We start from the raw sequence: 12,500 nt of genomic DNA, 5'->3' as shown, positions 1-12,500 counted from the left end.
AATAACTGCAAGTGTAAACATCTCTGACTGCCACCCTATAAATAGACCAAATTCAGCAGAATTCCGTTGCAGTTGCTTCAACACATTGACCGCGCAAGACTTTCCTTAGACAAAGACTTCAGGCTGAAATTGAAATCCAATCTGGTAAATATTATATTTTTTCTTCCTTTAAAACTTTATTGAAATCTATAGTTTTCAATTTTACTTGATAATTTTTAAGATTCCTCCTGTAATTTTAGTTACCATTTAAAATAATGAAATTATTGTATACAGTGCTCGGGTGCACCACAACTTGTCAGAAAGTGCGTATAAAGCATATGCAGTAATGTACAAATGTCTGGGAAGCGAACAGTGTATAAGTCAGATACATGCTTGTGTGTGTATGGAGGGGAGAAAATCAGGTGTAGTGTTGGCGAATCTCAGGAAGCATGGAAGTTTTGAAGGATGCAGTGCTCCGACAACTAACAACTAATGCCGACAGTTTGTTCCATGCTTCAGCAACTCTTAGCGTGAAAAAATGTTTCCTAAAGTCATGGGAGCTGTGCTGTTTTCTGACTTTGTAAATATGTCCACGGGTGTTAGACGGGTGGAGTTTGAAAAGGTGCTCAGAGTTATTGTTTGTAAGATGGTTGATAATTTTATGGGTGTCTGCCAAGTCAGCTGCCAGACGTCGGAGTTTCAATGTATCATGCCCAGGGAAGTAAGGCGTTCAGAATATGACAAATGCCTGATGGAGGGTATATTTTTAAAAAATATTATCAGGTTTTATTTTTTTTTAATCAACTTACAATTTTCTAACACATTTACATCATTAAGCATTCATCAGAGCTATCTGTATATCAATTCCTCATAGCTATTTGGTATGTGTATTTGTATATATACATTATTTTGTGAGTAACATTTTAGCATTTCAAGCTGTTGAATTTATACCGCTTTATAAAATTTACTTTCTAAATCTCTCGGCACGAGCTGGAGTCTGCTTAGTTTTTGTATTTTTCTCATAATACCAAATGAAACAGTCTAAAGTTTTCTAAATTAACCAACAACGTTTTTAGTTTTTGACTGCAAGAGAGTATCTATTTAGTTGTTCTGCTCGCGTTTTGCATTTGAATGTCCATTTTCTTAATATACACCTACCTAACCTACACCGCCGCCCGTGTGGCACGACACATGACCATTGATCTCTCGAAGGTCCAGTACAGTCCTGGCCTTGCCCTTTGTTGGCTGTACCATTACCATCAGTCGGAGCAATCTGCTCTTCACTTCTTCCTTCCACAGGATAAGGATATCCTCCTTGATCCATCTCTCTACTTCTCCTTCAAACACACTCCTGGCATCTCCTTCCAAGGTATGATGACAAAAGCTTAGCCTGTTTCTCAGCATTGAGGGCTCCCCTTTCCAGCACCACTCAACAGTCTACCACTGATCGTCGAACACTGCCTGAAAATCTTTATCTTCAATGGTGTAAGCAGCCCTTTCTGCCCCATGGTGCTTTCCTTTCTCCTGTTGCAGACACATCGCGCATAATGCCCCTGTAACACCAAATGAAACCATGTCTCCACAAACACTGACACCTCCTAGGTGGTTGATTACGTCCATGCCTATCATCACATCAGTTCATTCTACCACATGGTCGATCACAATTACCCGCAGCCTACACTCGCCTCCTTACGAGAGCTCAAAATCTCTCGTGGAAGTGTCACCCAACCAAAATGCAAATATATGGGAAACTACACCTGTATCATCTCTTGTAAAAGGTAGGAGAGTCCAGTTTGCTGGACATTGTTGTAGAGCTGAAAACGAGGCAATTTCTACACTTTTCCTCTTGAAGCCATCTGCTCACGATACCAGAGAGGGCACACTCTCCTACCCCTATGTAATCTCCAGGGATACAGGCATCCAGCAACAGGACCTCTGTAATGCTATGATGGACCGTGAAGTCTGGCGTAGCATAGTAAATTCCATTGTCTCAACCACGGGCGAACAATGATGATGATTGTATATATATATATATATATATATATATATACAGTCGAACCAATTGTACTATATGGTTCAGAAGCCTGGACGTTATCAAAGAAGCTCGAGAGGCGGTTGGATGGAACCTACACTCGCCTCCTTATGAGAGCTCAAAATCTCTCGTGGAGGCGTCATCCAACCAAAGTACAAATAAATGGGAAACTACCACCTGTATCATCTCTTGTGAAATGTAGAAGTGTTCAGTTTGCTGGACATTGTTGTAGAGCTGAAAAAGAGGTAATTTCTACTCTTCTCCTATGGAAGCAATCTACTCACGAAACCAGAGGGCACACACTCTCCTACCCGATGTAATCTCCAGGGATACAGGCATCCAGCAACAGGACCTCCGTAATGCTATGATGGACCGTGAAGTCTGGCGTAACATAGTAAATTCCATTGTCTCGACCACAGGCGAACAATGATGATGATCGTATATATATATATACACAGTCGAACCAATTCTACTATATGGCTCAGAAACCTGGACGTTATCAAAGAAGCTCGAGAGGCAGTTGGATGGAACTTACACTCGCCTCCTTATGAGAGCACTAAATCTCTCGTGGAGGCGTCATCCAACCAAAGTACAAATAAATGGGAAACTACCACCTGTATCATCTCTTGTGAAATGTAGAAGTGTTCAGTTTGCTGGACATTGTTGTAGAGCTGAAAACAAGGTAATTTCTACTCTTCTCCTCTGGAAGCCATCTGCTCGCGATACCAGAGGGCGCACACTCTCCTACCCTGATGTAATCTCCAGGGATACAGGCATCCAGCAACAGGACCTCCGTAATGCTATGATGGACCGTGAAGTCTGGCGTAACATAGTAAATTCCATTGTCTTAACCACGGTCGAACAATGACGATGATGTTGTGCTCTGAACTGCTATTTCTAATTTGCTGCTTCTCTTACATCCAATTTCACTGCTTCGATTGCCGGGACACTACTCATCCCCTTCCGTTATTTTGTTACTCTTGGGTTCACGCGAGACATTGTACAGCCCATATCCATGAGGGCTTTGAACACCTTTCCTCCAACCAGGAATTTAACTATGGGCAATGTATTTCTTTACTGCCCACAAGGAGCTAAACATAGAAGGTACAAACAAGAACAAAGGGATTAAGTCGATTACATCGAACCCAGTGCATAACTGGTACTTAATTTATCGACCCCGAAAGGATGAAAGGCAAAGTCGACCTAGGCGGAATTTGAACTCTGAACATAACGGCAGACAAAATACCTATTTCTTTACTGCCCACAAGGGGCTAAACATAGAAGGGACAAACAAGAACAGACAAAGGGATTAAGTCGATTATATCGACCCCAGTTGGAAACTGGTACTTTATTTAATCAACCCCGAAAGGATGAAAGGCAAAGTCGACCTCGGCAGAATTTGAACTCTGAACATAACGGCAGACAAAATACCTATTTCTTTACTGCCCACAAGGGGCTAAGCATAGAAAGGACAAACAAGAACAGACAAAGGAATTAAGTCGATTACATCGACCCCAGTTGGAAACTGGTACTTTATTTAATCAACCCCGAAAGGATGAAAGGCAAAGTTGGCCTCAGCGGAATTTGAACTCAGAACGTAACGACAGACAAAATACCTATTTCTTTACTGCCCACAAGGGGCTAAACATAGAAGGGACAAACAAGAACAGACAAAGGAATTAAGTCGATCATATCGACCCCAGTTGGAAACTGGTACTTTATTTAATCGACCCCGAGAGGATGAAAGGCAAAGTCTACCTCGGTGGAATTTGAACTCTGAACATAACGGCAGACAAAATACCTATTTCTTTACTGCCCACAAGGGGCTAAACATAGAAGGGACAAACAAGAACAGACAAAGGGATTAAGTCGATTATATCGACCCCAGTTGGAAACTGGTACTTTATTTAATCGACCCCGAGAGGATGAAAGGCAAAGTCGACCTCGGCGGAATTTGAACTCTGAACATAACGGCAGACAAAATACCTATTTCTTTACTGCCCACAAAGGGCTAAGCATAGAAGGGACAAACAAGAACGGACAAAGGGATTAAGTCGAATACATCGACCCCAGTTGGAAACTGGTACTTTATTTATCGACCCCGAAAGGATGAAAGGCAAAGTCGACCTTGGCGGAATTTGAACTCAGAACGTAACGACAGACGAAATACGGCAACGCATTTCACCCGCCGTGCGAACGATTCTGCCAGCTTGCCACCTTTTCAGCTATGGGCAATGACTACATTAAAGCCTCTACTTGCTCACAGGGTATGTTTGAGGGGCAGCAACTTCCCCATGGCCTTTTCCCTGGTGTCACTTTTGAGCAATATACCCTGCCTGCCTGCAACAGTAGCAAATGGGTTCAGGCTTTGTCTCCATGCAGTCCCTTGTTGTGTGGTCCCTGGCACCTGAAGCACTGGCCCATGAACGATTGCTGCTGCTCCATGACACTTTTCCTCTCCTCATTTTTTACTGATTGTCAACAACAGGCGCAGGAGTGGCTGTGTGGTAAGTAGCTTGCTTACCAACCACATGGTCCTGGGTTCAGTCCCACTGCGTGGCACCTTGGGCAAGTGTCTTCTACTATAGCCTCGGGCAGACCAAAGCCTTGTGAGTGGATTTGGTAGACGGAAACCGAAACAAGCCCGTCGTATATATGCATGTATATATATATATGTGTGTGTGTGTGTTTGTGTGCCTGCGTTTGTTCTCCCAACATTGCTTGACAACTGATGCTGGTGTATTTATATCCCTGTTACTTAGCGGTTCGGCAAAAGAGACCATTAGAATAAGTACTAGGCATCCAAAGAATAAGTCCCGGGGTCGATTTGCTCGACTAAAGGCAGTGCTCCAGCATGGCCACAGTCAAATGACTGAAACAAGTAAAAGAGAGTAAAGAGTAAAAGAGAACAGAACATATAATTTTAGTATATTTTAAACAAAATGTCAACTTTCAAATAATTTACTGTATATATAAATAATTTTAATGTTTTAACATTTCAATTCATAAATTGTAGTAGAAGAATTTAACAGCCTATTAAGTTTTAAAAGACTATATTTTTTATATATCTTCATAGATTAGATTTAAATATTGTATTAAAATTTTAAATTGAGGGAGAAAGAGTGATAGTTATTTGAAAGAATAGATTTGTAGAAAGAAAGGAACCATCACTTTGTCAAAATATTGATACACTTGAATATTTTTAAAAATGAGAACCAGAAGTATGAATATAGCTAAAGTTTTATGCAAAGTAGAAGTGTATATATGGTAGGTAAATTCATTATGTAAAAAGTAGGCATTGTGTCAAGACTAAAAATGTGAAGACTTGGCAATAACTTTGGCAGTAACTCAAGCAAATTTTACTGTGATTTTGTTGTTATAGATAGATTTTACTGTAATATATAACTAATTTTTGTATTATATTAATTATTGTACTAACTAATTATTTTTATTACGTATTTTCAAATTTCTAATTTTTAAATACCTTTCATAAACAAGAAAAATTGCTTGAATATTTAATAATTTGGTGACAGTATATTTTTCTCTCATTACATGTTTATCCTACATTAACATTTTAATGTGGAATGGCTTCTGAAAATTATTTTGCATTGTCTGAAATTATTATAAACTGTATTACGAAAGGTATATTTAATTATTAAATAATAATGGAAAAATGAATTTTTGTAAAATGCAAAAAATATTTTAATTGAATTATTTTCAGTTTTAATAAAAGCTAATATTTTCTAAATCTAAATATATTATTTGAAGTTTTATCCTTAGCTGTAATATTTTAAGTAAAAATTTTCTTCTTCCATATTTTACCAGATGTAATAACTTGTTCTGTACTTTTGCAGGTTTATAATCTTTTTGCAGGTTTATAAGAATATTATTTCTTTTGCTCACATTTTTCCATGTAATATATGCATTGTTTGTGTTTTTAAAGTAATGAAATGAACATTTCCTCCCTCAAACTATAATATTGGGTTGTCCGGAAAGTTCGTGCCGATTTATAGTAGCTTACCTTTCAACTTATTTTAGAACATGGTTGAGTCCGTAAAATAGGATTTGCCTATACCTCCATATAGAGCACAATTTAAGCTATCTTTTTGTGGAAGAAGGTTTATGTTCCTATAACCTGTGTTAATTCTGTAACCCTTTAAAATGGAAGATAAGAAAGTTAATTTTCAGCACTTGATGCTTTGGGAACCAGACAAAAATTGCTGCAGCTCGGCTGGGATGTGTTACCCCACCCTCCATATTCACCAGACATTGCTCCTTCGGATTTCCACTTATTTAGGTCTCTGCAGAATAGTCTTAATGGTAAAAATTTCAATTCCTTACATGACATAAAAAGATTCCTTGATGAATTCTTTGTCATGAAACCACCTGAATTCTGGGAAGAGGGTATTTTCAAGTTAAGGAAAGATGGAGACACATTGTGCAACACAATGTTTCACATTTGGTTGATTAAAAATGTAATGTCAAGTATTTATTGACCTTTTTCTTTCCTTTAAAGATCGGCAAGAACTTTCCGGACAACCCAATATTCTCTTAGAGCTAAATGTTTTCCTTACATTTCCTTATAGAATCATTATGGACGACCCAAAAGGAAATACTCCAAGAACATCTACTACTCAGAAAAGTGTTTCCCGTGATCCAGCAACAAAAAGTGACGAAAGAGTTGAAAAGAAAAAACGGAGAAATGAGAGAGATGAAGGTTCCGGATCAAGTGACGAAGGACATGATAGTACTAGCAGGTCTGTTACAAGATTCAAAGCATATAAAGGCAAAGGAAGCAGAAAGGAAACAGAAGTGATACAACAGCAAAAAGCTGTACTACACAGATTTGAGTCTCAATATCGCTACTGTGAGGCGTTTATGCAAGATATATTTAAGGAGAGTTACCACTTCGAATGTTTGGGATTAAGTGCCAATTCCATTTTGCAAAATATCAAAGAGAAAGTCAGGATCTTGCTGAAATATATGAAAAATCATAATATTTCTATTGAACAGGACCTTGAATTGTTTCAAAAGAAACTTTATGACATATTTGTGAATAGCAATCCATACAAATACAAGACCATTGGTGTACCGAAGATAGACAAATTTCGTTCTGTTTGTCCGGTTGGAACCAGAGAAGCAAAGATTGAAGAATCAGGGGAAGACGTGTGCAATATTATATCGAAAATTATTGTCTTACAAGATGCGGTGGTAACATATTCCGAACTTTGTAAGACAATATGTTGTGCGACATCAGATAAAGGCAGAAATGAGGTTCATTGCCCGTCTTCTGTTACTGATTTTACCAGAATTGGTCAAAAGTCTGTTCTGGCTACACTCCCCTTTAGACAAATGATTCTTATTATCAATCCCTCTAGTTTAAAACTGAAAACACTTCCCTTGGGTTTTTATATGGTTTCGTATTTACAACATTCTACATTTATAGGTGTAGAAATGTTTGGTAAAACCATATACCTTGTTGACTGGGATGATAATGAAATTATCGAACAATTCATTACCAAAGAGTTACCTGCAGATATTGCTGTAGGATCACAGAATAGCCTGTTAATATCCTTTACCAATATTAACAGAGTTATTTGTTACAATCTCAATGGCCAGCAGTTATTTGAGGTAGAGGTCCATTCTCTGGACCTTCCAGCCAACATCGCTGTGTATCAAAACCATTTTTATGTCCTACAGGGACATATTGTTTACAGAATTTCAGCTACAGGTGGTGTTTCAACGAGAGAAATTGGCAGGAGATGTCGGTATATTTCTGTTGGCAAAGATACCATTTTCTTGATTGATTATTTGTGTTTTCCTCATACTATTAAGACAAACAAAGACTTCTGGTCCAGGTTGTCATACAACCATCAGCTACATAGCCATAGTTTGAACAACTATATCTATATCGAGGATTGCAACAATATCACAAATATTCTACCTATGACAACATCTTCTATACTGATGATCTACAAGAATAAAAAAGCTATATTTTTCACTGATATTGGAGGGAAAATTAGCCAAAATATTTTAACTTTTGATTTCTCTCCTTCTATAATTTGTAGACTGAACTCAAACAGCTTTCTGGTCTTTCATCGTGAAATGAAAAGACTTCAGTATATCACATGTCCTGAACTAAACAAAGGCCCTTTAATAAAGGTTCACGCTGATTATATTAAAATATGTCATATGGTATCAAACAGGTGTTTAGCTCTGACTACCAGTGATAATAAACAGGAGATACATATCCTATTGATTAAGGAAGACAAAGTTGATATCATTGAAAGAATTTCTCTGGAACATGATAATGTCACCATTGCTGCAACTCCAATTAATTTTGTAGTCCTAGACAGAAGGAAAAATAAACTGGTATTTTATTCCGCTTCTAGTGAAAAACTTTTTGAAAAATACCTTCAATTCTACGGCTACCCCCATCACATCCAATCTGACAATATTTATTTTTATGTTTTCTTCAAAAAAGAGTCTGTTGTGATATGTTATAATATACATGGAGAAATTAAATGGCAATGGAAGCTACCTTTCCCTGTTCACCCTCACATTGCTATTTTCCAAGGAACTGTTTACGTGCCGGACATTGAACACAACAGGGTTCTTCTTTACGAGTATTATGACCAGTCTAGCTGTCGTTTACACGTAAAAACTCCTTACATAAGAAATCTGAATATACGACTTAAAGAAAAAGAGAATGACAAAAAAACTCTGATTGTCGAAATATGCCATCTAGTAAATGGACAGTTGGTGGTATCTGACATAAACAGTGATTGCTTGTTATACATTTCTAACGAAGGAGAGATTGTGTCTAGATTATCTCTGCCATCGACAGCTACAGATATATGTCGATGGGATTGTAATCAGATAGGTGTCACATTACCCCTAGAGAAACAATTACAGGTGATTGGAAACCTATCAAAGACAGTTAGAACCATATCGTTAAGTCACGCTTATGTAAAGGTGTGTAAGCTGGGTAAAGGTCACATTGTTTGTTATTCTGATAAACCATCTCAATTAGATATTTTAGCCATTAAAAATTATAATCAGGTTGAAATGATTCGTAGAATTAATATCCCTTTTGTAGTAAAATCATTAGAAATAGAAAATGAAACTCTAAATCTATTAATTGTTACTAGGAATAAAGTATTTCAGTACAACACTTCTATTGATAGTGTTGGCCATAGTTGTAGGAATAGTATTAAGATGATCCCCAGGGATTTCCTGTCCGGAGTAAAACACTCCCTTAATTTCTCTGGAGGATGTATTGACAAAATGTTTGTGTATCTGATAGGCAACAACCGTGTGCTTGCTATAAATGACCATAACTTGGTGGGGAGAGACCACATCATGAATAATCAACTTATCTTGTACATTGACCTGCTAGATGTATTTTCTAGAAACATATGTGTCGGTGAGATGTGGTCTTCTACATTATATGTACAGGATATGACAGTTTCTGATAAAGCTAGACACGTTATTGTCCCTCCAGGTTTTGGAGATGAAAAATTAGTAAGGATTGATTGTCTGGTTATTACTGAAAATAACCTGATAGCAGTGTATGACAGTGAAAATAGAAACATTAAGATATTGACATTTGACGGTCAACTTCTGGACTTTATCAAGTTGGGAGTTAGTTCCGAGTTTAAGTCCGATATAAATATGTGTCGATGGCAGTCAAATACACTGATTATTACGACTAAATTCCAACTGTTGACATTAAAAGTGGAATTTCCATTGTCGTTGACAATTTACCAGACTGAAAATGTATATGAATTTATCGCTTCTTTGTCAAACAATCAACTGGCGTGTCGTAGACGGGGAGAAGCAGGTACTTTGTATGTCATTGAAATTGATGAAGAATTTTTGACTGTGAATACAATAAAAAAATTGGATGCAGGTAGGATATTATTAGAGGGACACATAGATAGCGTCCATGATATTATAACTGATGCTAATGATGTCATCATTGTCAACAATAAAAGGTACTTTGTTTTCTTCAACACTGATGGTGAACATCTACATTCAGTTAGACACTATATGGATTATTCCAGTATTTCTAACACCATGACAACTGATAACTGTTATTTGTATGTCCATGGTCGGTGGGAAAGATATTTTGGTGACAACAAATATAATAACATTTTGTGTTTCACACAAACTGGTGAATACAGCAGAAGATTTTTGAATGACAGAATTTATAAAGATGAAGTAAATTTCAGTAGCATAAACTGTAAAGGACCAAGGTTTGTTGGAAGCTGTTCGAACATAAATAAATTGTATGTTGAAGGTTTGTTTCAAGTTAAGCGAGAAATCTTCCCTGTTTCTCGTTTGCTAACAGACAAATGTCCTATTCAAGTAAAAGACATTGATATCTCTGATGAAGGAAAAACGATCGTGTGTGAGAAAGCCAATAATGGAATTGTTAAAATATTTGATAGAGATGGGCAGATGCTTTGTCACAAAGATGTTAGAAGTTTAGTTGGTGGTGTGTGTTTTACAGGAGAAAGTGACATAATGGTTACAATTCCTAAACGACAAGAAATATTTCAACTGAAGCAACAAGATCTGGAGAAATATAAAGTTTGGCAAAGTCACGTACCTTATGGTGTAATATGGAGAGCAGTGGCAAATATTTATTGGTGCGTACATATTAACTTGATTGAATATCATCGCATAAAGATTGATGGTGACCAACTGAAGGTTCTGGAATCTTTGTCATTATTAAATCTTGATTCTGGTCTTCATTTCCCTTTCATTACATCTCAGATGAACAAAAAAATATTCAGTCATGAGTTGATTAATAATCTGGAACAGAGTCGGGGAGATGGAGAAGGAAGAAAAGGTAAATCAAATGAAATAGTTAGTAAAGGTAGATTAAAGGTGCGATGTGGTAATTACATAGCGGAGAGTATGTCAGGAATTGAGGAAGTATCAGTGAAGAAACTGCCATATAGAACAGCAATGGTTCCTCTTTCCATTCCTACGGTGGAAGAACCTGTTGATTATCATTACAAATATGACAGTAACGATAGTAAATTAATTAAGTTGTACGACAATTTCAGTGTGTTCATGTTTAGAGACACAGTTACATTAATCTGCACAACAACAGGTGACATACTTCAGCAAAAACAACTGCCACAACAACCATCGAAACAACCACCATCACTAGATATATGTCGGTGGACAGGTGAACGTTTCATAGTCGTCTGTCGTAAACGACTGATGGTCTTCAACAGGGATCTCTACCGTTTAAAAACCATCAACACTGAGAAATACTACAACAGGATTTGTAAATACAATGACAATCAACTGGTGTGTGGTGGTATTTCTTTTAGCAGGGAAAGTTACCGTGTCTATGTAGATGTACTTGATATTGATATTGATAATGGGACGTGTGAACGTAAGAATGAAATGTATAGTGAGGTGGTGAAGATGCGGGAGTGGGAGGACGTGGGTGTGTGGATGCGGATGCTGATGAGGAAGGAGGTAGGATTGGGTGTGTTGGATATAGCAGTGACATCTAGTGGTGATGTTGTTGTTGTGAAGTGGAAGAATGATAGTCAGGATGTCGTTGTCTTGTGGTACAGGGAAAAATCGTTAGTCAATAGTATATGCCTGCCAAAATGTACAAATTACCTGAATTTTAAACACAGACCCTGTCTAACCACACTTGGTGACTATGTTTATGTAACAGACAGGCTTAACAATATTTATCAAATACCTGGAGATATTCCACACCAAACATCAGAAGATATTCATAAATACTTATTACTCAGGGACGATGATAACGAAGTCTTCCAAGTGCTTGGTTTTGATATTTCAGACAATTCTTTCATGGTTTTTGGAATTATTGCAGGACGCCAGTCTTTTGCTTTCTTTCATTATGAAAGATAAACGTTCTCATAAATATTGGGTTGTCCAGAAAGTTCATGCCGATTTATAGTAGCTTACCTTTCGACTTATTTTAGTACATGGCCTTCGTAAAAAGCACCATCCGATTGTGGCCGTTGCCAGCCTCGTCTGGCCCCCGTGCCTGTGGCACGTAAAATGCACCATCCGATCGTGGCTGTTTGCCAGCCTCGTCTGGCACCTGTGCAGGTGGCACGTAAAAAACACCCACTACACTCACGGAGTTGTTGGCATTAGGAAGGGCATCCAGCTGTAGAAACACTGCCAGATCAGACTAGGCCTGGCGCAGCCTTCTGGCTTCCCAGACCCCAGTTGAACCGTCCAACCCTTGCTAGCATGGAAAACGGATGTTAAACGATGATGATGATGATGATGTTGAGTCCATAAAATAGGGTTTGACTACACCTCCATTTAGAGCACAGTTTAAGCTATCTTTTCATGGAAGAAGGTTTATGTTCCTATAACCTGTGTTAATTCTGTAACCCTTTAAAATCGAAGATAAGAAAGTTCATTTTCGGCACTTGATGCTTTGGGAACCAGACAAAAATTGCTGCAGCTTGGCTGG

General features: G+C 37.8%; 1 protein-coding gene across 2 annotated transcripts in view; it reads left to right on the top strand.

Moving 5' to 3' along the window:
* The window catches only part of LOC118768318, a 15,347-nt gene that overhangs the window by 123 nt on the left and 2,724 nt on the right, over nucleotides 1-12,500 (top strand). The window contains exons 1-4 of one of the 2 annotated variants that reach the window (XM_036514540.1): nucleotides 1-144; nucleotides 6,598-11,457; nucleotides 11,488-11,999; nucleotides 12,309-12,328. The exon at nucleotides 1-144 is cut by the window's left edge and continues 123 nt beyond it. In XM_036514540.1, coding sequence (XP_036370433.1) covers nucleotides 6,605-11,457; nucleotides 11,488-11,920 — 5,286 coding nt within the window. In that variant the 5' untranslated portion in view covers nucleotides 1-144; nucleotides 6,598-6,604 and the 3' untranslated portion in view covers nucleotides 11,921-11,999; nucleotides 12,309-12,328. Of the gene's footprint in view, nucleotides 145-6,597; nucleotides 12,000-12,308; nucleotides 12,329-12,500 lie in introns of both variants that reach the window. The other variant, XM_036514539.1, reaches the window with a different exon arrangement.

The sequence above is a fragment of the Octopus sinensis genome, linkage group LG28 (assembly GCF_006345805.1).
Source record: "Octopus sinensis linkage group LG28, ASM634580v1, whole genome shotgun sequence".
Lineage (NCBI taxonomy): Eukaryota > Metazoa > Mollusca > Cephalopoda > Octopoda > Octopodidae > Octopus > Octopus sinensis.
Note: the sequence above shows the minus strand (reverse complement) of the source record. Positions and strands in the feature narration are given on the sequence as shown.